At 43.3% G+C, this 24,678-nt stretch overlaps 1 protein-coding gene across 7 annotated transcripts in view; it reads left to right on the top strand.

Moving 5' to 3' along the window:
- Positions 1-22,377, top strand: part of DEAF1 (DEAF1 transcription factor) — a 75,967-nt gene extending 53,590 nt beyond the window's left edge. For 3 of the 7 annotated variants that reach the window (XM_056527011.1, XM_056527006.1, XM_056527010.1), the window contains exons 9-12: positions 6,253-6,470; positions 11,804-11,866; positions 15,394-15,483; positions 20,491-22,377. In XM_056527011.1, coding sequence (XP_056382986.1) covers positions 6,253-6,470; positions 11,804-11,866; positions 15,394-15,483; positions 20,491-20,583 — 464 coding nt within the window. In that variant the 3' untranslated portion in view covers positions 20,584-22,377. Of the gene's footprint in view, positions 1-6,252; positions 6,471-10,491; positions 10,565-11,803; positions 11,867-15,393; positions 15,484-20,490 lie in introns of those variants that run through there. The other 4 variants (XR_008845305.1, XM_056527007.1, XM_056527008.1 and 1 more) reach the window with 4 other exon arrangements.
- Positions 22,378-24,678: the final 2,301 nt, after the last annotated feature.

Below are 24,678 nucleotides of genomic sequence, written 5' to 3'. Positions count from 1 at the left end.
CCAACATACTGGAAGTTGTAGTTTTGGTTCGGGCGTGTTTGTGTGCATCCGTGGGGCTCTTGGTTGGCGGGTGAGTATGAAGGGGGTGGGATTCTGGGGGTGCAATTTAGTGCGGGTGCCACTAAAAATAAATAAAATTAGATGGCACAACTGCCCTAATGCCCGACGTGACAGTCCGCTCCTATACAAAACATTCATGCATACACATCATACATGCACCAGCCACTGCCCCCATATCATACATACACACACCCCCGCCACTGCCCCCCCACATCATACATTACATACACTCACACCATACATATGCACACATCATACATGCACCTGCCGCTGCCCACCCCACATCATACATCACATACATACACATCACACTTAGACATCATACACACATCATACATTACATACACATCACACATAGACATCATACACACATCATACATTACATACACATCACACATAGACATCATACACACATCATACATTACATACACATCACACATAGACATCATACACACATCATACATTACATACACATCACACATAGACATCATACACACATCATACATTACATACACATCACACATAGACATCATACACACATCATACATTACATACACATCACACATAGACATCATACACACATCATACATTACATACACATCACACATAGACATCATACACACATCATACATTACATACACATCACACATAGACATCATACACACATCATACATTACATACACATCACACATAGACATCATACACACATCATACATTACATACACATCACACATAGACAACATACATTACATACACATCACACATAGACATCATACACACATCATACATTACATACACATCACACATAGACATCATACACACATACACTCACACCATACATATCCACCAGTGTTTCCCAACCAGGATGCCTCCAGCTGTTGCAAAACTACAACTCCCAGCAAGCCCAGGGCATGCTGGGAGTTGTAGTTTTGCAACAGCTGGAGGCACCCTGGTTAGGAAACACTGATATACACCATACATATGCACACATCATACATACACCTGCCGCTGCCCCCCATCATACATTACATACACACATCACACATAAACTCACACCCTACATATACAACCACCCTTCCTGCCGCCGCCTGTATTCTCGGTCTCCTCACCTGATCCGGCCATGAGTGGACATCAGAGCTGTAGTCCCGGCCGGTGTGAGGTGAGAAGTAGATCCAGCAGAAAGGTAAATTATCAAGATAGGTGTTTTACTTCTCCTTCCCATTTGGATCCACCTCTGCCTTTGGCACATTTCTGCTGTCGAAAATCTGCAGCATATTTGCAACATGTGTTCCTACCCTTGTAGAGGAAAGCCTGTCAATCCGTGAATCAGACAGCACACTGGACATAGAATGAGCCAGGATTTCAATGAATCAATTGCAAGTAATAAAAATCTTTCTCTTTACAAAACTATATTAGGCTAGGTGAATACTGCATTTATTTCTTTCATCAAAGGTATCCACCGAGAACAAGATGCTGACATATACCGTGGAGGAGAGCAGCGGGTGACATTCTTTTTTATGGCATGAACATAATCATTTAGTTACTCCATTTGGGCTTTATATGTTATTTTAGGGGAACTCAAAGGTGTTACTTTGGAGCATTGTCCAGTCCACACAGGGCCACTTAGTAACAGTCAGGCCATTGAAATGAATGGCATATGCTGCTCTCCCCAGTATATGTCAGCATTTTGTTCTCAGTGGAATGCCGTCGAAACCTGTGACTGAAGCACGAAACACAGTATGAACTTAATCTGCTCAGCTCTTCCTGCTATATAACATGATATGTGTAGATTGGACTGCATTGTTATGGTGATAGGTTCCCTTTAAATGGGGTGTCCGGTGAATCTCCTCCCCTTTACACAGGATAGGGGATAAATATGAGATGGCAGGGGGTCATTTCACCTCTGTGCACCATGTTTAGTCAGTTTTGATTAGATAATTATTGAATAGGTTACCCAGGATTAGAAATACAGAACAGATTTCCTCCAAACACAGCACCACACCTGTCTGCATATTGGGGGAGATTTATCAAACTGTGTGAGAGAAAAAGTAGAGAGATTTTTCCACAGCAACCAATCACAGCTCAGCTAACGAGCTCTGGTAAAGTGAAAGCTGAGCTGTGATTGGCTGCACGTGGGGAAATCCCTCCACTTTTTCTCTCACACAGTTTGATAAATCTGGGCCATTGTGTATAGTTTTGCAACTCTGTTCCATTAAAGTGAATAGAGCCAACTTGTAATACCACTAACAACCTGCGGACAGAGGTGGTGTTGTGTTTGGAAGAAGTTAGATCCGTTTTTTTATTCATGCATAACCCCTTTAAAAGACGTTGTCTTCAGTTTGCACACTATAACAAACTGCTCAATACAGGCCCCAATATTATCATAATGTTCTACATATGACCACCCTTATCCTTTCAAATTGTGAAAATTTCCATTTTCTTGATTTTATTTTGTCTCATCTTTATTCTGGGTAAATAGGAGAATCCAATTTATAAAAACACCAAGGTCATATGCTACAGACAAGTGTTTAATACAAAGATTTTAGGCTAATACAGAACATAAGCGTAGATAATACAGACAATGAAATAACTATAACCTACAGAGCTCAATAGGTTTCGTGCCATCATTCCAAGTAAAAGTTACTGTAATTATTATTTTTTTAAATGACGAAAGCTTTGCTGAGTTGGGATAGATAAGGAGAATCACTCAGCTGAGCACTATAGGGCAGGTTTACTAAAGACCAGCGTTCTTACTGCTTCAAATTTATTAAAAGGGGCTTCTGAAGCTGCTTGTGCGCTTTACAGTGAAATCTACAGGTACAATTTATTACCTGTTTTCAGGCATCAATTTCAGGTGTAAATTTTAGTAAATACAGCTGGTGCGTACAGCAATGCAAAGTTGCTGAGTTGCCCATAGCAACCAATCAGATCGCTTCTTTCATTTTGCAGAGGCCTTGTTAAAAATGAATTGGTTGCTATGGGCAACTGGGAAACTTTTCCTTTGCACAGGCTTTGATAAATGTGCCCCATAGACCTTCTGTAGCAGAGCAAAACCAGGGTCCAGTGGGCAATTACGGCAGCATTAGGTCGACTCACAGCCTCCTTCCAGGTACCCTCCAGTGTGGCTACAAGCACACACATACAATGGGAGGAGGGAGGCAGACCTGGTGTGCTTGTAGCCACACTGGAGGGTACCTGGAAGGAGGCTGTGAGTCGACCTGACCTAATGCTGCCGTAATTGCCCACTGGCCCCTGGTTTTGCTTATCACGCACAGTGAAACGCGTTGCATGATGGGAGAATAAACTACCTTGCTTTTATCCACTCGTGTATATCATCTGTGTCCAGCGCCCCACTGAGACCGGTGTTCCTCTTCGAAGCTATCCGTTTGATCTCTATACCTGACCGGCCGGCTGCGGACACTACCACTGTACGTGCTCACCATTGTTGTGTATGGGGAAACACAACCCCTATAGGTGAGCGTTGAATTCATATTCTATACACCTCACCTGTTTATCTTTTAATGCACCATGGAGCGCTGTACCCCATTTTGTCTGTTTTAGCCCTCCTGGGGACTGGCACAGACACACTTATGTGTCGCAGCAACCAGTTTGGAGAGCTCTGTTCTACTTCTCCTGCACTTAGGTGAGAGTTGGAGAAGAAAGCACTGTTCCCTCTTTGTTTAGACCCCTACTAATCCCAAGAACGAACAGACCCCAATTTTATTTAAACGGACAGCGCCACTTTAACAGCTGTTGTTTTCTGTCTTTGTTGCCCTTGTGGGTGATGGGTAAGGCTTGATATCCTTTGTGTGTTAACCTCCTTTTGGATCTTTATGATGTGGTGATGTACAAGCAATGTTTTGCTCCTGGGAACAGTAGAGTGCCAATATGGAAGTGAAAAACAGCAGTCATGTCGGTTTCTCTTTAGATCCTGAATATTTCTTGTTTTCTTCTTTATATACGGTCTTCTCTCTCCTATGTTTCCATTGAATGACAAGCCTGCGGCAGCACATAGCCTTGGATGTGAGACATCACAGTGCTAAATATATATATATATATGTATACCATGCAGAGTTTGAAGCTAAGGTGCAAATTGGCATGATAAGTATCGGTGGAAAGAGTTTTCGTTTCCCTCACCTCAGCTGCTCTTGTTTTCTCATCGCAGTGACGCAAACCTTGTTCTTTTATTTTAGCTGAAACCTTAGCTATACCAAACAGCTTGGTGGCTAAAAATAAACATTTCTTAACCTCTCACACTGGTAACTGCTTTTTGGTGGATCAACAAAAAAAATGTCTTCGTCAGTCATGCAAAAACCAAAAGCAGGTTAAAGTTGTATATAAAAATGGTTTTATTTGTAGTGTTCTCAACATGTCACTAATATTGACTAATAAACATAATAGTTTGCTAACATTTTCACACTATAACTTTACTGCCTTAAAGGGGTACTCCCTGCCTAGCGGGACCCATGCGGTCAGAAATCTTATCCCCTATCCTGTGGATAGGGGATAAGATGTCTAGGGGTGGAGTACCCCTTTAAAGTGTTTACTGTCATTAAAAACAACATTTGGCATGTTAAAAGTAGTTGTTCGCACTGCTAAGAACCACTAGCTCGGCACCCTAGTCGGCCGAGAGAAAATTCAATTTTTCTACATAAGTCTGTGCAGAGAAATGGACAGATCTCTCAGCCGGCCAGGGAGTGGAGCGCTAAGCCACCTGCTATCCTGGCTAATATTTCTCTGATCAACATGTCAAAAGTCATTTGATCAAGCTGAGCTAATACTGATATATTTTTATTTCCGTATCACAGACTCAAATCCCAGCCCCAGCCCAAGCACGAGTATGATGACCCAATCCTGTCCAGAATATATATAAAAATAAGTCTCTATTAGGTTACGTTCACATAACGATTTGTGTCTCGCAGGAAACATCAGGAAACTGTTAATGTATCTGTGCTCGTACTGGCATGAGTCCCATTCATCTTCATGGCTTGAGCATAGTCAGCTAGTGACCATGTGACTTGCTTGTCTTTCATGTGGATTCTGATGCCTAATCTGTGAAGAGAAAAGGGGGGGGGGGGGGGGGTAGGAGCGCAAAGTTGATTGAGTAACATACACAACAATGTGAAGCGTATATCAAATGAGTCCCATCTGCAGCCATCCTGTGTAAGAGTATACACAGGATCGCCCGGCGCTGAATTGAACAACGAGATCAGGACGACGGAGCCTTCAGGTGAGTAACTTTAATGGTTCAGCTTGCAACGTGTTTTGCTGCATACTGGGCCAGTAAAGTTACTCACCTGAAGGCTCCGTCGTCCCGATCTCTTTGTTCCATTCAGCGCTGGGTGATCCTGTGTATTTCCGAAGTCCTCCTTGATCGATGCCTAATCTGTGTCAGAGTCCACATAACAAATCTGTGTGAATAGTGACTAATATGGTAGAGGGGAGGAATGAGAAGTGAAAAGGCTTCTAACAGTAACCAGGTTGCATCTCTTCTATAATTGTAACATGACAAGCATTTGTAAAGACTATGGGGGAGATTTATCAGAACCTGTCATATCAGAACCTGTCAAGAGGAAAAGTTACTGAGTTGCCCATAGCAACCAATAGGAGTTTTTTAATGAAGACTGCTTTAAAATTGCTTTGTTTAGCAACCTGGAAGCAAAAATTAAAAACTAGTGCCAAGGTGTCCATAGCCCTTAAATGGGCACTCCGCTTCTCAGAGTTTGGAACAAACTGTTCCAAACGCTGGAGCCGGCAGGTTGTGATGTTATAGCCCCGCCCCCTCAATGCAAGTCTATGGGAGAGGGCGTGATGGCCATCACACCCCCCTCCCATAGATTTGCATTGAGGGGGCGGGGCGTGACGTCACGAGCTCCCGGCTCCAGCATTCAGAACAGTTTGTTCCAAATGCAGAGCAGTGGAGTACCCCTTTAACAACATCATCTCCTCAGTGAATTAGGCAAGGGATTTCTGTAGCAAGACTACAATGGCTAAGAATTGACAGAACCATATGCTAATAATCGAAACACAGCTTTTAGCTCCCGTTTTTGAGGTAAACCTGATATAATGGCAGCCTGTCAATGTTCTTTTTGTGGTATCTTCATTTGGTGCATACATTCTGATGCATAACCACTTTTTAAATATTTTTTGAATCATCTTTTTGCTCACTGTCCACTGTTTTCCATTTCCCAGCAGTGTTGTCCTCGCTCCCAGCGTTAGCACTAGCACCTAGTACTCCCACAAAAGAGGCTTCATCTGGAGTGGTGAATGGGCTGGAGGTACCGGAGCAACAGAGACCTTGGTTGTATTTAGAAGAGATGGTGAATTCTCTGCTCAGTACTGCACAGCAGCTGAAAGCCTATGTGGAACAGGCCAAAAATGAGGCCGCAGCCTCCGCCGAGAGAAAGGAGGTAGGAATCTGAGGACCCCATTGCTTGTGGTGCTATGTGGTTTACACAAGTAACAATAAAAAGAATGACATTTATGTAAACTGCGAAAAATAGCCCATAACTTTTGTTAACTCATTTGGTGGTGGGGGAGCAAACACCAGTTGTTGTTTTTTTTAAACGGGAATCCCGCAAAAATAAGTAGCTGATCGCAGGGGGGGTCTAACCCCTGGGACCCCCGCGCTCAGTGGGACGGGACCCTGCACTCAGTGAGGAGTGGATGCTGCAGGCGACACATGCTCCATTCAGTTCTATGGGAGCACCGAAAAGACCTGAGTACAGTCTCGGCGATCGCGAGGGGTCCCAGAGGTCGGACCCACCGCAATCAGCTACTTATGATAAGTTTGCTTTCTTGGAATTCTCCTTTAAGTTCTGAATATAAAATAAAATGCTGTAAATAAGATGCAAATAAATTAAATGTTGAAATAACAATAATTTTATTATGTCAGTACCTTTTCAAAGATCCAAAATTAAAATAGTTTTAATGAACGTTTATTACATTGGCACACAAACACACATTCTTAAAGGGGGACTCCGGTGGAAACAAGTAGAAAACAAATGTTTTCAAATCATCTGGTGGCAGAAAGTTAAACAGATTCGTAAATTACTTCTATTTCAAAATCCGAAGCCTTTCAGTACTTATCAGCTGCTGTATGCTCCAGAGGAAGTTGTGTAGTTCTTTCCAGTCTGGCAACAATGCTTTTTGCTGACATCTGTCCAGATTAGCATATTTCCATATAAAACCTCTCCTGCTCTGGACAGTTCCTGAGCACTGTGGTCAGACTGGAAAGAACTTCACAAATTTATCTGTAGTATACAGCAGCTGATAAGTACTGGAACGATTAAAAGGGTATTCCAGGCCAAAACTTTTTTTTATATATCAACTGGCTCCGGAAAGTTAAACAGATTTGTAAATGACTTCTATTAAAAAATCTTAATCCTTCCAATAGTTATTAGCTTCTGAAGTTGAGTTGTTGTTTTCTGTCTAACTGCTTTCTGATGACTCACGTCCCGGGAGCTGTACAGTTCCTATGGGGATATTCTCCCATCATGCACAGCTCCCGGGACGGGACATCATCATTGAGCAGTTAGACAGAAAACTTCAGAAGCTAATAACTATTGGAAGGATTAAGATTTTTTAATAGAAGTAATTTACAAATCTGTTTAACTTTCCGGAGCCAGTTGATATATATATAAAAAAAGGTTTTGCCTGGAATACCCCTTTAAGATTTTTAAACAGAAGTCATTTACAAATCTGATTAACTTTCTGGCTCCAGTTGAGTTGAATTTTTTTTTCCCCACCGGAGTGCCCCTTTATAGAGGTTGTCTCACCCTGCTTCATCAGTTTTTCATCCAGCTCCTGCTTGTCTGTGGCTTTTGAAGGTGATCTAAAAAGCTGGAAGTAGCTGAAGTGGGGAAGTTATTTGCGTAACTCCATTGGACTATGCAAAAGGCAACACCTTTAAAAGGGGTTGTTCCATGAAGATAAATAGGTCTAAATGTATGCATTATGTAAAAATGAAACCAATTTGCAAATATAAGTAATTATCAGAAATGAATAGTTTTTGAAAGGTAGTCCTCCATATATGGGCTGGATGACCTCTGCTTGTTGCCATGGGATACGTCCTGTAGGCAGTTTCCTCCTCTGGTCAGGCATGCTCAGTTGCTTAGTTCACCTCAATACAGTGAATACCCCTTTAAGCTGCAGACTGTCATGATAACTAACTTCAGTTGGGGCCTACTGCTATATTGGGGCTATACAGGAGGCTTATGAGATATCTTGGGTGAGTTCCCACACTATTTTCCAGGACTTGAGTCCTGGAAAATAGTGTGGGAACTCACCCAAGATATCTCATAAGCCTCCTGTATAGCCCCAATATAGCAGTAGGCCCCAACTGAAGTTCGTTATCACGACAGTCTGCAGCTTTTCTGCTCCTCTTTGGCATGGAGAGGGATGTTGTAGTTGGCTGACGTCACTGCCCAGTGTCTTCTAGTAGACATGCCTTACTGTCAGTATTATTGACCTGATCTACGGTAGGACCTACCAAATATGTCAGTATTATCTGATCAAGATAGGACCTACCAAATATGTCAGTCTGATTGATCACACACGATGGAGACCCATGTGCGGACCTCCTTAAATTTGTGGGAGGAGATTATACACGGTGAGTTCGCTATTCATATGTAAATCATCCCTCTGGGCAACTCCCTTAAAGTAGGATTAGTCCCCCCCCCCCCCCCCCACAAGATGACCCCCATATGAATGTTGTGTCTATCCCGCTATGGCGGGCGGTCATTACGTCATTGTGACATCATGACCTGCAGTCACCAGTAATTTAATATATGTGATCTTATGAACTGCCACAATATGTAAACAAAGCAATTCATATCTCTGGGCCTGACTATTTACCCAGAATATTTAATAGCTCATTGATTTACGCTATGGCGGTATGTTTAGCAATTTCATGAAATAACACACAGGTATGATTAACTATGCAGGTGTATTGGTTATGATTAATAACAAAATGAGTATATAAAGACAAAGGTTATACATATATGTATCTTAAATCAATGTGACACATATTTAACACTATTTAAGCATTATTTAATATATAAGCGCAAGGACTACATATATGAAGCATGTAAAATAAGAAATGTATAGAACATATATAGAAGCACGCTAAGCGTATGCAGATAGGGGCTATATACAGGCTACAGAATTACAATAGTACACACATCAGTCACCACACGGCCAGCAAATAAACTCTATGGCATCACTCCCCGAGGGAATAGTATACCAAGATGAATACAGAATGGACCCCCCCCCCCCCCCTACTCTTTAGATATAGGAAATACAAGTGACACAATCACTAACACTATTGGGGGATATAAGTTACGCAATCGTTAACGCGAGTCCATCTGCCTAACCACACACAACCGGAACAACAATTTAGATGCAGCACAATATATATGTATGTATGTATGTATATATATATATATATATATATATATATATATATATATATAGTATACAAAAAAAGATTGCAGCAGCACACTTGGTCAAAAGATGGAGGCTCTTAGCGCACTTTTTGATCAAAGCGTGTTCCCCCATCCACCACGCGGAGGTGGCCTCATTTAGGATGGGACCCTAACACAAATTCTGAGCCTAACACTCATAACCACTCACCTCTGTTGGGCATATGGCCTCTGACTGGGTGACATGCTGGATCCATTATAAATTTAAGACACCTCCTGTGAAAAAGGGGGAGGGGTGCACAGATATATATATATACGGTACTAAATTTGACAGGAGCTCCTATCAGGAACTCCATGGATATATTTTGATTTATGACAAATAAAGTAGCGAATGATCGGCAACTATACTAAATGTGCACTAATGTTAATGCGCTGATATGCATAGGCCATGCCCCCTTCTCTGCCAATTCTAAACCTACTACAATCTCTAAATGGAGATTTAAAGGGGTACTCCGCCCCTAGACATCTTATCCCCTATCCAAAGGATAGGGGATAAGATGTCTGATCGCAGGGTCCTGCCGCTGGGGACCCCCGCAATATAGCATGCAGCACCCACCTGTTACTGCTCCGGAAGCGCTGGAGGGTCTGACTCCCGACCACGGGAACGGAAGATCGTGACGTCACGACTCCTCCCCTGTGTGACGTCACGCCTCGCCCCCTCAGCGCAAGTCTATGGGAGGGGGCGTGACAGCGATCAGACCTCCGTGATCATAAATCTTATACCATATCCTTTGGATAGGGGATAAGATGTGTAGGGGTGGAGTACCCCTTTAATACAGTGGAAAGTATATGGGAAAATTGAAAATCATTTTAACACACACTAAATAACATTTTCTAAAACTGAATACCTCCTAAACCTAATAAGATTTTACCATCTTTAAATAGATTTTTCTGTATTCATGGAGTTCCTAGAATGCTTTATTAGTGATACTGTTGTACTATATTAAAGAGAAAAAGATCAAAAGATGAATATTGATAGAATTAGAAACGTCCCAAACTCCGGAAATACAGCACCTATAAATGTAAGTGACCCCGCTTTTTACAGCTATTCACCCACACTATAACCCAGTATAAATAGCTGAATAGTTGTCTGTTTCTCTTTTAAACCCTTTTAAAACTCCAGTAAAGTGATCAAAATAAAAACATGGCAGGAATAAAGATTGTTCTATGTCTATTATGCCCCTGCTTGTAATAGTCTGTGTTTTGTTTTGTGAAATGTCTGCTTGGGTCAGAGGTTATAACCCACCTCCAGGGCAGTGTGCACTGTGACATTCCCGACCCAGCCGTTCCCATCCCTATGACACAGGTCAGCGAGATGATCTGTAATTAAATCCATAATCTTCTTAGGGGACAGACAGGTCCCATTGCAGCTGAAACCTGCTTTAAATCCTTAGTGGTTGAAGAGATTGTTTCCCATACGCAGTCTCCTTTCAAAACCTGAGTATTCCTCAAGCAATGAATGAATTGGCTATAAAACAGTTGCGTAACAATTGCACCAAGTAGACTATAGGTTAAAGGGTTATTCCGGATTTATACATCTTATTCCCCCCCCAAAGTATAGGCGATAAGATGTATGATCGCAGGGGTCCTGCTGCTGGGGACCCCCTGCGATCTCGGTACAGCACCCGGCATTCTGTGCCAGTGTAATGAATGGTGCTACCTCCGAGACGGGGACGTGACCTCACGGCCACGCCCCCTAGTGATGTCATGCCACACCCCCTCCATTCATGTCTATGGGAGGGGGTGTGACAGCCGTCATCCCCCCTCCCCTAGACATGAATGGAGGGGCGTGGCGTGATACCCCGTCTCGGAGGCAGCACCCGACACAGCTGTGGGACCCCTGCGATTATACATCAGAGGATAGGGGATAAGATGTATAAAGCCAGAATACCCCTTTAAGATTGAATAGTAGCAAGATTCCTGCTATTTGTAACTGTAGTACTTGCTTTATTTAGTCTTAGTTTAAAAAAAAAATAATTAAACGCCCCTCCCTCCCCCGGCCACTTTACCCAAAGTTGTGTATGGAAATATACCTCATAGGTGGGGGTCCTGTAACCCTATTTGCGGGTACGAGGCACCTTGCTTTCTCCATTGAAGCCTTTGTGAGTTATATAAAGAGCAAGGTGCTCAAAACCACCTCTTCAGGGGACCCTATTCTCCCGATGAGGAAGGTTCCAGAGGTGGCACCAGCAGATATTTGTGGCATTTCCTATTTAAGATTTCTCTTATTAACATTATCATTTGGGGTTATTTTTCTTCAGTTCCCTAATCATCTCTTCCAACAGACAGAGGACATGGAAAGCAAACATGAGCTTTTACTTCGGGTAAGACCAGCTCGTACATCCTTGGATTTATACATATGTGCTGTTTCTTTTCTTCTATTGCATTCGGACAGGTTACGTGTCAGTAGGACCCTTGGGTTCCCTCCTGTCATATCTGCCTCATCTATTTATGGGATAACTGCGATTTTCCTGAAGAATTGCGCACATTTTTGAATATTAATACGCAAGTCTATTTTTAGTATTCATGTGTCCTATAGAGATATATATATTTCATGTAGGTTCACGCCACACGAAGGTTTCTGAATGTATCGTCACAGCAGTCACACCTCCCTCCTCTCTCGCTCTGCATCTTGTTACCTCTCACTATTTTAAGGAGTTACACTTCCTTGCCTTCACACTCTCTCCTCCTCCCTCGTGTTATGTGTTTGCTCTTCTCCTCAATGTGTTCATTATGTTGTATTTTTTGGAATTAGCAGCTCGTATATATCTTCTAGTTGGTTTTCTAATTGCGTTTTTTAATGACGGGCGGAGGTGATATTCTGGTCTTTCTCATTCTTGGATATTTCTTTCCTGTTCCTTAGCTGGTTCTGTACAACACACAAGTGAATTAACACATACCGTATATACTCGAGTATAAGCCAACCCGAATATAAGCCGAGGCCCCTAATTTCACCCCAAAAACCCGGGAAAAGTTATTGACTCGACTATAAGCCTATGGTGGAAAATACATCATCCCCCCCCCCATGTAATCATCCAGACCCCCTTCATCATCACCGCCTGTCAATCCCTTCATCAGTGGTCTTCAACCTGCGGACCTCCAGATGTTGCAAAACTACAACTCCCAGCATGCCCGGACAGCCATCGGCTGTCCGGGCATGCTGGGTGTTGTAGTTTTGAAACCTCTGGAGGTCCACAGGTTGAAGACCACTGCGGCCTTTGTCATCATCCAGCCCCCCCATTTTGTTTTGTACTTACCTCCCCTCGGCAGGAAGTTAGGGTGAGCTGGTCCGGGCCATCTATGCTGCACGGACCGTCCGATGGGGAGCATTAGTCGTTGCGGGCTGTCCATTTTCACCGGGGGGGGGGGGGCCTCCTCTCCGTGCTTCGGGCCCGGCCCCGGACTAGTGACGTTGCCTTGACGACAACGCAAAGGGACGTTGCGCATGAACGCAGTATTGACTCGACTATAAGCCTAGGGTGGGAAATACATCATCCCCCCATGTAATCATCCAGACCCCATCTCCCCCCCCCCCCCCTTCATCATCACCGCCTGTCAATCCCTTCATCAGTGGTCTTCAACCAGTGGCTGTCCGGGCATGCTGGAAGTTGTAGTTTTGCAACATCTGGAGGTCTGCAGGTTGAAGACCGCTGATGAAGGGATTGACAGGCAGAGAGTTCACTCGAGTATAAGCCGAGGGGGGCGTTTTCAGCTCGAAAAATTGTGCTGAAAAGCTCTGCTTATACTCGAGTATATACGGTAGATAGGCATCTGTAAATGACAATAACTAGAATACTGTATAGAGCGTTTACTACCTAAAGTATAATAGTAATAGACTATTGGGCCCTATTACACAAATCGGTTATTGGCTGCATAGGCTGATATCACCCTGTGTAATATACCCAGCGAACAACCAAGTTCTTGTTCATCAGCTGATCACATCTTTAACCCGGATAAAAACCATGGATCATTGGTAAGAGGGGATGTGCACCAACTATGATGGAAGTAAATCTGGCGATCATTTGTTTGCCCCTGCCCGCCATGTGATAGACTCCATAAAATTGGCGCTGATCTACTAGATCAGTGCTTGTATTTTTTACAGTTCTAACCATGTAATACTACCCTAAGCAATTCCATGATCTTTACAAAGAGTGGAAGTCTAAACAGACTCGAAAAGAGGCATTACTGCTTATAATATATATATATATATATATATATATATATATATATATATATATATATAAAACAGTCTTAAAGGGGTATTCCAGGCCAAAACTTTTTTTTATATATCAACTGGCTCCGGAAAGTTAAACAGATTTGTAAATTACTTCTATTAAAAAATCTTAATCCTTTCAATAGTTATTAGCTTCTGAAGTTGAGTTGTTGTTTTCTGTCTAACTGCTCTCTGATGACTCACAGCTCCCCGGACGTGACATCATCATTGAGCAGTTAGACAGAAAACTTCAGAAGCTAATAACAGACAGATTTGTAAATTACTTCTATTAAAAAATCTTAATCCTTTCAGTACTTATGAGCTTCTGAAGTTAAGGTTGTTCTTTTCTGTCTAAATCCTCTCTGATGACACCTGTCTTGGGAAACGCCCAGTTTAGAAGAGGTTTGCTATGGGGATTTGCTTCTAAACTGGGTGTTTCCCGAGACAGGTGTCATCAGAGAGGACTTAGACAGAAAAGAACAACCTTAACTTCAGAAGCTCATAAGTACTGAAAAGATTAAGATTTTTAATAGAAGTAATTTACAGATCTGTTTAACTTTCTGGAGCCAATTGATATATATATACACAAGTTTTTGCCTGGAATACCCCTTTAAGCCCCTGCCAGACACCCCTGACGGGGATTTATTTCATGTAAGAACAAAAAGATTGGCCATGTTAAAATCCAGCTACCCTTTCTTTCTCTTCCCTGACACCTGCTCATAGAAGAGACATCTGAGTCAGAAGGTCTTGATTCACATAAGATGGTCCCACCAAATTGGTGGGAGGGCTGACAATAACGGGTAACTACAATTCTCACAAAATTCTAAAAGGTCATAGTGATAAATTTGAAGTTTTGATGGATTGGGTATGGGCGCTAAGACCCCACCAAACGCTAAAATAAAGGGGTCCAGTCATTATTGCTCAGAGCTTAGGAAGCTGAACGTGGGTGCACAGATTTATTGGAAGTCTTGCAGGCTTTTTATAAATCCGTGGACCCCTCTGCTCTCTTAGAATAGCGCACACATGAGAACCTCTGCGCCTTCATTTTATTGTTTGGTGTGGTGACCCTACTGATCAAAACATCTGTCAGAAGTTAGTTAAGATGATAGGTACTGTTTAAAGGGGTATTCTGGCCAAATACATCTTATCCCCTATCCAAAGGATAGGCGATAAGATGTCCACGCCCCCTCCATTCATGTCTATGGGAGGAGGCGTGACGACCGTCACGCCTCCTCCCATAGACATGAATGGAGGGGGCATGACGTCACGTCTCCAGTCCCGGAAACAAGGAGGCTTCCGAGACTGGAGGCGCAGCCCTACATAGAATTCGGAAGATTGCAGGGGGTCCCAGCGGCCGTCCCCACTGCGATCAGACATCTTATCCCCTATCTTTTGGTAAGGGGATAAGATGTATTTGGCTGGAATACCCCTTTAATGTATCTGGCCAGCTTTACTCTACTCTAAAGTTTAGACTTTAAGGGGGGGGGGAGTGAAGAATTGCGCATTAAGGCCAGGTAGGTGTTAATCCATAATGCACTGGACATTCTGACCTCGGACATTGTGAATGACACTTGTATTCCATTAATTCTCTGCGGTGCTCATACAATGCTCTTATGACATAATGGTGTCTCTCCACAGCAATCCTGTGTAAACTGCGGCAGAGAGGCTCTTAATGAATGCACCGGCTGCCACAAAGTCAATTACTGCTCCATCTTCTGCCAGCGGAAGGTAAGAAGTTCCTCAAGCATGTCTGTAAGAGCCTTGTTACCGGACGAGCTAAGATGTTCTTTATCTAAATGGCAATTGAACACTCACAAAAGAACAAAACTGAGAAAGAAAGTGTATAATGTGCTAATAATGTACAGGCGAAGTAAGAACAAGACATAATTGTAACCCCTTACACCACACCAGGGCCGCCATCAGGGGGGTACAGCCGGTACACCAGTCAGGGGCCCGGGGGCCCTAGGGCTGCCATATGCTGGGATCGGTGCTGGCACGGTCCCTGCATGTGCATAACCGGACCCTTCACCTGCGGGCCCCATTGTACCCCCTGCGACTGGGCCTGCAGGTGGGGGGGGGGGGGGCGCTCGCGAATCCGGGCGACCACAGCTTTCAACACTGAGTGCGCCTTTAAGACACACACAGTGTTGAGCATGCGCTCGGCTGCAGCGGCTGACGTGACACATCACTCCAGCCTGAGCTTCCTGTGCGGCAGCGGCTCTGCGGAAGCTGTCAGCACAGGAAGCAGAGAGAGAAGAGGAGCGACAGGAGCTGCGGGGGAACGAGGCAAAGGGGAGTGGGGGTTTTGTTTTTTCCCATGGAGCTGTGTTAGGGGCATTACTATATATGGGGGCAATTTGAGGGGGCATTACTATATACGGGGGCCATGTGAGGGGGCATTACTTATATGGGGCAATGTGAGGGGACATTACTATTGATGGGGGAAATGTGAGGGGGCATTACTATATATGGGTGCAATGTATGCGGGCATTATAATGTAGGGGGCATTGTATTATATGGGGGGCATTATAATGTATGGGGGCAATGCAAGGGGGCATTATAATGTATAAGGGCAATGTGAGGGGGCATTATAATGTAGGGGGCATTATTTTATATGGGGGCAATACAATTCACAGTGCATATTCATATTACTGGGTTGTCTGTGTGATTCAGGACAGGTCCTTCAAAGCTGGAGTCACTCTGCTTTGGCCAAGAATTAAGGGTTCCTGAAATTAGACACCCCCTCTGTTAACTTCGGATTGTGTAATAGGGTATACTAAAGGGGGTTTTCCAAGCTGGATAGCCCTTTTAACTATAGACATAAGTTCAACAGCGGAGCACTACATGTTTGCTATTTTTAAACAATGTGTGGCATGGATGTTAATCATGGTAATTGTTCTTCGGGGAGCTTTTGGGGGCTGGCATGTGCCCAAAATTCAGCTTTAATGACTGAGTTTTTCTGGACCTGTGAAATGATTTACACGTGGAACAGAGCAGAATATCCAAAGGCCATTTCCAGACTACATATTTTAGCCCCTTAATGACCCATGATGTGTATACTCTGTTCCTGAGCGCTGGGACCTCCTAATATCTCCTGAACAGGACCCCAGCTCTCTGAGAGGAGCATGTGCTGCACACAGTACACGCTCCATTCATTTCTTTAGGAGCTCCGAAGAGACCCGAGAACACCAGGGAAAGCAAAAATTAGCTCCCTGGCTGAGGGTGGTGTCTAAACATTAAAGCTATATTCACTTCCTCTGGTCTCCCACTGCTGTTGTGCCAATGCTCATGGTTTCCACTAGTCTCTGTTTCTTCTGGGTTTTTGGGAAAATCACCAAAACTGGAAGAAGCAGAGACCAGAGGAGGGCCATGAGCATCTGCAGCTGTGTGGAGCCAGAGGAGGTGAGTATAGCATGTTTATGTATTTTACACAAGCCCCAGAAGTGGGTTACATTTTCTTCCGCATAGAAAACGGAAAAGAACAAAAAAAACTGGGCGCTCTCTCCTGTGCTGTCGTCAAATGGAAAAGGGAAGGGGGGATGACCCACCACCTCACCTAATGTGCTGTACCCACCTGCTGAGAGGATGCAACAGTGCAAGCCCAACACTGTTGGGAGGTATAGGTGGAGATCAGTGGTTACAGTATGCAGCTCTATCTCCCCTATCCGTGTCCCTTAGGGTACGGAATCGTGAAGGAAGAATAGGTAGATAAAAGTGGGGAATTTGTAGAGTGCTCCTGCTGTCAAAGGACGGACTCGACGCCACGGTTGCACAGGACAATTGATTGAATTTTTTTTCCGGCCAACTCATTTCTGTGCTCACATGCGCCTTCATCAGGTCCACAAACATATAAGTTAGGTGCGTCCTGAGTTGCCGACTGTGCATGACTGGCTTATGAGCCACTCAAGCACAGTCGGCACCTCAGGATGCACCTAACTTATTTCTTTGTGGACCTGATGAAGGCGCATGTGAGCGCCGAAACGCGCTGTCTGGGAAAAAAATGTAAATAAATTGTCCTGTGCAACCGTGGCGTCGAGTCCGTCCTTTGACAGCAGGAGGACTCTAATAAATTCCCCACTTTTATCTACCTATTCTTTCCTCATTTTCTTCCGTAGACAGCTGCTTTAACAGCGTTTAGTGAAATTCTCTCAGCAGGTTTATGGAAATTGGAAACAGTCTAGAACTGATGGAAGAGCATTGTGCATGCCCTGTGTCTTGTGCTGAGGTAATAGTTATTGTGAATAGCTATTCCGGTCTCCTTTCGCTATAATGCTGCCTGTCATGACAAGGAGAATGATGAATAGTTTTCTTTAGAGGACAGGAAGTGACAGCTTATTAGGTCAAGTGGTCAAAATGAAATTTGCTGTATTTCTGGATTATTTCGTACAGATAGTAGAGAAAACATCACCAAAAATTATTTAGAAATAAGTTTATCATAAAATCCATACATGCATATTTTAAGGGTGTTTTTTCTGCCAGTTATCTGTAAATGTTTACAGTTAAAGCAAGGCAAAAAGGCATAAAAACAGGTATATTATACAAAAAAGAAGGTTGCAGCAGCACTCTTGGTCAAAAAAATGGAGGCTCTTAGCTCACTTTTTGATCAAAACGTGTCCCCCATCCACCACGCAGAGGTTGCCGCAATTCGGATGGGACCCTAACACTCATTTCACTCACTTCTGGGCATATAGCCTCTGACTGGGTGATATATATCTGTGAGCAAAACTTATGAATTCTTTAGTGACTGGTAAAAGTGACTTACCTTAAAGGGGTACTCCGGTGCTTACACATCTTATCTCCTATCCAAAGGATAGGGGATAAGATGCCTGATCGCGGGAGTCCCGCAGCTGGGGATGCCCTTGATCTTGCACGCGGCACCCCGTTTGTAATCAGCCCCCGGAGCGTGTTCACTCCGGGTCTGATTACGGTCGACCGCAGGGCCGGCGGCGTGTGACGTCACACCTCCGCCCCCGTGTAATGTCACGCTCCGCCTCTCAATGCAAGCCTATAGGAGGGGGCGTGACAGCTATCACGCCCGCTCCCGTAGGCTTGCATTGAGAGGCGGAGCGTGACGTCACACGGGGGCAGAGGTGTGGCATCACACGCCGCCGGCCCTGCGGTCGACCGTAATCAGAACCGGAGTGAACACGCTCCAGGGACTCATTACAAACGGGGTGCCGCGTGCATGATCACGGGTGTCCACAGCTGCTGGACTCCCGCGATCAGGCATCTTATCCCCTATCCTTTGGATAGGGGATAAGATGTGTAAGCACCGGAGTACCCCTTTAACTAATCAGGTTAAAGGTAATCTGTAAACTATAGGTCATGCTCATGGCTGTGCTGAACCATAGGATGCACGTCTCCTCCTTATCTCACCCTTCCCTGCCTTCATTGATTGATCTCCACAGAAATCATAGTGATACTGTACAGTGGTCCCTCAAGTTACAATAATAATTGGTTCTGGAACGACCATTGTATGTTGAAACCATTGTATTTTGAGACCAGAACTCTATGGAAACCTGGTAATTGGTTCTAAAGCCCGAAAATGTCATCCAAAAATAGGAAAAAGTGAGAATTAAAGAAAAATAAGTAGATAACTAATTTTATATATATATATATATATATATATATATATATATATATATATATATATATAGTAAGTAGAGATGAGCGAACTTACAGTAAATTCGATTCGGCGGTTGCTGACTTTTCCTGCATAAATTAGTTCAGCTTTCCGGTGCTCCGGTGGGCTGGAAAAGGTGGATACAGTCCTAGAAAAGAGTCTCCTAGGACTGTATCCACCTTTTCCAGCCCACGGGAGCACCTGAAAGCTGAACTAATATATGCAGGAAAAGACATCAACTGCCGAGCCAAGAAGTTCGTAACGAATCGAATTTACTGTAAGTTCGCTCATCTCTAAAAGTAAGTTCTTATATATAAAAGTAAGAAAGATCTGCTGGGAGCTGTAATCACTGTCTTTGTCAGTGTTTTCCAAGCAGGGAGCCTCCAGCTGTTGCAGAACTACAACTCCCAGCATGCCCGGACAGCCTTTGGCTGTCCGGGCATGCTGTGAGTTGTAGTTTTGCAACAGCTGGGGGCACCCTGCTTGGGAAACACTGGTCTATTTAGAGGACAGGAGCATCTTCAGGGTCCTGTACAGTACATGCAGTGTCCTAAAAAAGTAACATGGAGTCTCCCTCACCTGGTGTCCAAAGGAGCCGGTAACCCTGGGACAGGTAAAGTGTACAGAACATGTAATATCTCTCTCTACTGTAGGGGGCGCTACCAGACATCAGTCAGTGCATACACTTCAGTAATACAGGTAAAGAGTAGTACAGAACATGTAATACCTCTTTGTACTGTAGGGGGCACTACCAGACATCAGTCAGTGCATACGCTTCAGTAATACAGGGGTTTTACCAGTAAATTGCCCATTCTGATTGGTCAGTTCTTCCAGCCATTGACAAGTTTCACAGATCTGGGCTGTCTTTGTCCAGATTGTCATTGTATGTTGAGTCTGGTTTCAACTTCTGGTTTCCAGAAAAGACCATTGTATGTTGAGGCCATTGTAAGTTGAGGGATCACTGCATTCCGTTTCACAAGATATTACACAGGCCTTATTCATGTTCTCATGTACTGATCAGAATATGTCGTCATGGATATAGATCCTTGATGTATAGCTGGTGATACTGCGTCTGCTATTTCCATTTACGTGACTAATTTGCTCTTTGATAGGACTGGAAGGATCACCAGCACCTCTGTGGCCAAGCTTCCACCCTGACAGTCCATGCCGATGATGTTCACGTTACAGAGAAGGAGCCGGTCTGATCTTCTTCTGGCCATGATCTGATGGCGTCATCATCTTCTTCACCAAACACAATGAAGTGGGAAGTGATAATAAGGGTTGTAGATGGCTCGTATATTTTTTTAATAATAGATGAAATATGACATGTCTGAAAGGATCTACTGGTCAGACACAAGGAGAACCTGAGTGGATTTGGGTTGGGTATTTATACTGTTTGTATGATTTATTAATTATATGGTATTTTAAAGACTTGAATATAATGGTAACAGTATACCATCCTCATTGTGTTATGTCAGTGTTATTTACGCTTTTTACGTAATATTGGGGCTGACATCTACTTGGTATTGTACCTGATCAGTTCTGTTGGCCGGATGTATGTCAAAAGAGAGATGCTATTTTTGATATTTTATAGTGTTATGGAAGTCAATGTAGACTTGTATATTGAACAGAGAGGCCAATCATGATGTGAACAGAGCCTCGGTGTAACATGCAAGTTGCTCGGGTTATTCAGCATAAATTTTACTGAAAGCCAAAGACAAATTTGCTGCAGATGTGAGGCACAGACATAACCGAATACTGCCTGACGCCAAACTCTACAAAGCCGATCCCCAGTCTCCTGACCTGAAGACTTGTATTCAAAATGCAGAATGAAGAATTGGCCTTGTAGAATCACTGGTTCTACCATCTTACTTGGCATAGTGACATCAGACAAGTAGACTTCTACAAGTGACCCACCCACTTGGTTCATTCACAAGACTATGGCGGATTCTAGGATTAGACCTTTGTGTCTCAGGCTACAGCTGCTTCCCTTTGGCCAGTGAGTGGATGTGAAAGCTTCTGCCATTGAAATTCACCCCACCTTGTCTTAAAACCCCTTGCAAAATTATGAAATCATCGTACATCGAGCATGGTCACCTAGGTTTTTTACTTTGTAAAATCTCCATGATCTTCAGATCTTCCCTGAGAATGCAGGACAGTCTCCTCTGATAATGGAGTGGTCTACCATAAAAATGGAGAAGTGGTTGCGCCATATTCAGCTATCTTTGACTATTTCCGTAGGGACTGAATGAAGACCACTCCAATCTCAGAGGAGACTCTGTTCCCCTGTTTTCAAGGGAGACTCTGTTCTGGAGTTAGCAAAGGGTCCTAGTAGTCAGACCCTCTGTTATCAGATAGATAGCCATATAAATATAGTTATCAGATAGTTATATCAATTTACCAGGAGTTATATATGTCTAGAAGGTGGAGTTCTTCTGTTAAAGTGTACCCGTCAGATCCCCAAAAAAATTTTTTTATACATCACTCAGTACCTAATCCTGACCATGTACACCTTTTTATGTGTCTAACACCTTTATTTATTTTTTTATTACACTTTTAATTTAGCTCACTAGTCTGAATTCTTCTCAAAGGAAGGGGGCGTGGGAAGGGGCGTGGCCTCACTGTGCAGGTCTCCACCCCCTCCCTCAGTATGCTGTCTGCTCACATCTCCCCTAGCATTAGCAAAACTACAACTCCCAGCTTTTCCTCACTGACAGTAGCGGGACACAAGCTGACAGTGGGAGGATTTTTCCTGCAATCACAGCTGTCAATCAAGGAAGTGTCCATGACATAGGTGATGACGCATGGACACAGCAGGACTAGTATGTGTCCAAGCAGGCAGGGGGGGGGCAGTTGTTTGACTGGCTTTTTCTGTATGAAATACTGAAAATTTTCTAATGAAAGCAAATCCAAAACCTATTGGTTATACATGCTTTACAACATATCAAAAGATTTTGTATCTGACAGTGCCCATTTAAAGGAGAACTCCAGACCATAAAAATTGTCCCCCATAGTGCTGTCAGTAAAAAAATAAAGATGTACATACCTTCCTCCGCTCCCCCGGCACCGGTCTCCGCCGCGATCCACTTCCTGGTTGCCGGTTGTTGGATGAATCAGCCAATCACCAGCCACAGCGCAGTCTGACTCGGCCGGCGATAGGCTGAGGGGCAGTGTGAAAACGCTTCAGGACACAAAATTCTTCACCACACCGGCACCTGAGGCCAGGGTCAAAAACGTCACACTGCCGCTCAGCCTATCGCCGGCCGAGTCGGACTGCGCTGCGGCTGGTGATTGGCTCATTCATCTGACCACCGGCAACCAGGAAGTGGATCGCAGCGGAGACCGGAGCCGGAGCGGAGGAAGGTATGTACATCTTTATTTTTTTTACTGCCGGCACTATGGGGGACAATTTTTATGGTCTGGAGTTCTCCTTTAAGGATAACCTTCTATTTGCTCTATCCGTGAAGTTGCCTGGAGAGCCATAGAGATCCATTGAATAAATTAAATCCTACTTACTTAAAGGGAAACTGTCATCACCTACATGCTTCATGAAGCACAAGTCATCAGTAGAGATATTTGGTGGCTTCTTACTGCTCCACCAGTCTTGATTGATAGTTATCCCGTTACCCAAACAGGAAGATCTAATAATCAAGGCTGGTGGGAAAGGGGTGGGTGGGGACTACCCTGAAATGACTTGTGGTTCAGGCAGCATGAGAGTGATGACAGGTTCCCTTTAAGTGAACACTGTGTAATGCACTGCAGCAGGATAAATGAGCACTTACATGCCACCCAGGACTAACAGCGAATCTCAGGAGCTACCAGTGCCAAGCCACCGTACAGTCATCTTTTTATCCAGTGACTTCTCAAGACCAGATTTCGTACACCTTTTAAGTCTTTTGATATTTAAATGGATACAAGACTGAAGCATAAACTGTGTAAAATAAAAAATTTTGTTTAGTTTTTTACTTTTATTTTTACCATTAACTTCCACACTGTTGTTCATATTTGTGTGTGGCATACAATAGATATAAAAGTCTACACACCCTTCTAAAATGCCACGTTCTTGTGATATTAAAGGGGTATTGCAGAAAAAAACTTTTTTTGTACATATCAACTGGCTCCAGAAAGTTAAACAGTTTTGTAAATTACTTCTATTAAAAAAATCTTAATCCTTCCAGTACTTATGAGCTTCTGAAGTTAAGGTTGTTCTTTTCTGTCTGAGAGTTCTCGGATGACACGTGTCTCGGGAAACGCCCAGTTTAGAAGAGGTTTGCTATGGGAATTTGCTTCTAAACTGGGCGTTTCCCAAGACACGTGTCATCAGAGAACTCTCAGACAGAAAAGAACAACCTTAACTTCAGAAGCTCATAAGTACTGGAAGGATTAAGATTTTTTTAATAGAAGTAATTTACAAATCTGTTTAACTTTCTGGAGCCAGTTGATATATAAAAAAAAGTTTTTTAATCAATGAGATAACAAAGATAAATCATGTAAAAAAAATATTTCACCTTTAGAGTAGGGTCACACGTGCCATATTTTGCTCTGTATTTGCTGCTGCGTATTTTCCTATTTATTGAAGTCAACGAGTTGCAAAATCAGCTGTTTATTTTGCTCCCCATTGAGTTCAATACACTACAGCACATATGCAGCAAAATACGGCAGTGTAACCCTACCCTAATTTTGTGCCAAAATTGGTATTTGAAACTGTTCACAATTCCCTCCAACCTGAATAAGTCCCTGGTTTCCAGGTAAGGAAGACTAGCCCCAAAGCATGATGCGATCACCACCATGCTTTACTGTGGGTATAATGAGGATTTATCATTGTCTTTATGTATTTGTGTGTATATTTGTCTCACAGTTGTTGCTGCGCAGTGCTTCAGCCTCTTTTTTGGGACTTTTTGGTTTATATTTTCTTTTTAAAAGTGTGTACATACCAGCTGTTAGTTAGTCTTTTGTAGTGGTAATGAATTTATCAACTGTAAATATTTCCGCAAAAATACTCCAGAAAGCCACAAAAATACGCTAGTCCAGACTTAGTGTAGCTTTTTGGTGTATATGTGGAAAAGCCGCAAATTTTTCCACAGCAGGATAAAAAAAAGTCACAAAAGTTTGTGCAACGCATAAACCAAGGGAATTCCAGGAAATCTGTGCCTGTACAAAATGTATCAAATGCCCTGCAACCATTTCATAAATTTGGTGCTCCTAGACATTACCACTCAAAATAAAGGTGGACAAAAAAGCTTCACCTACAATAACGAATTCCCCCGTGTTCTTTGAGGGATGTGCAGGTTTGTTTTTGC

Source organism: Hyla sarda, chromosome 6, assembly GCF_029499605.1.
Source record: "Hyla sarda isolate aHylSar1 chromosome 6, aHylSar1.hap1, whole genome shotgun sequence".
NCBI classification, from domain to species: Eukaryota; Metazoa; Chordata; class Amphibia; order Anura; family Hylidae; genus Hyla; species Hyla sarda.
Note: the sequence above shows the minus strand (reverse complement) of the source record. Positions and strands in the feature narration are given on the sequence as shown.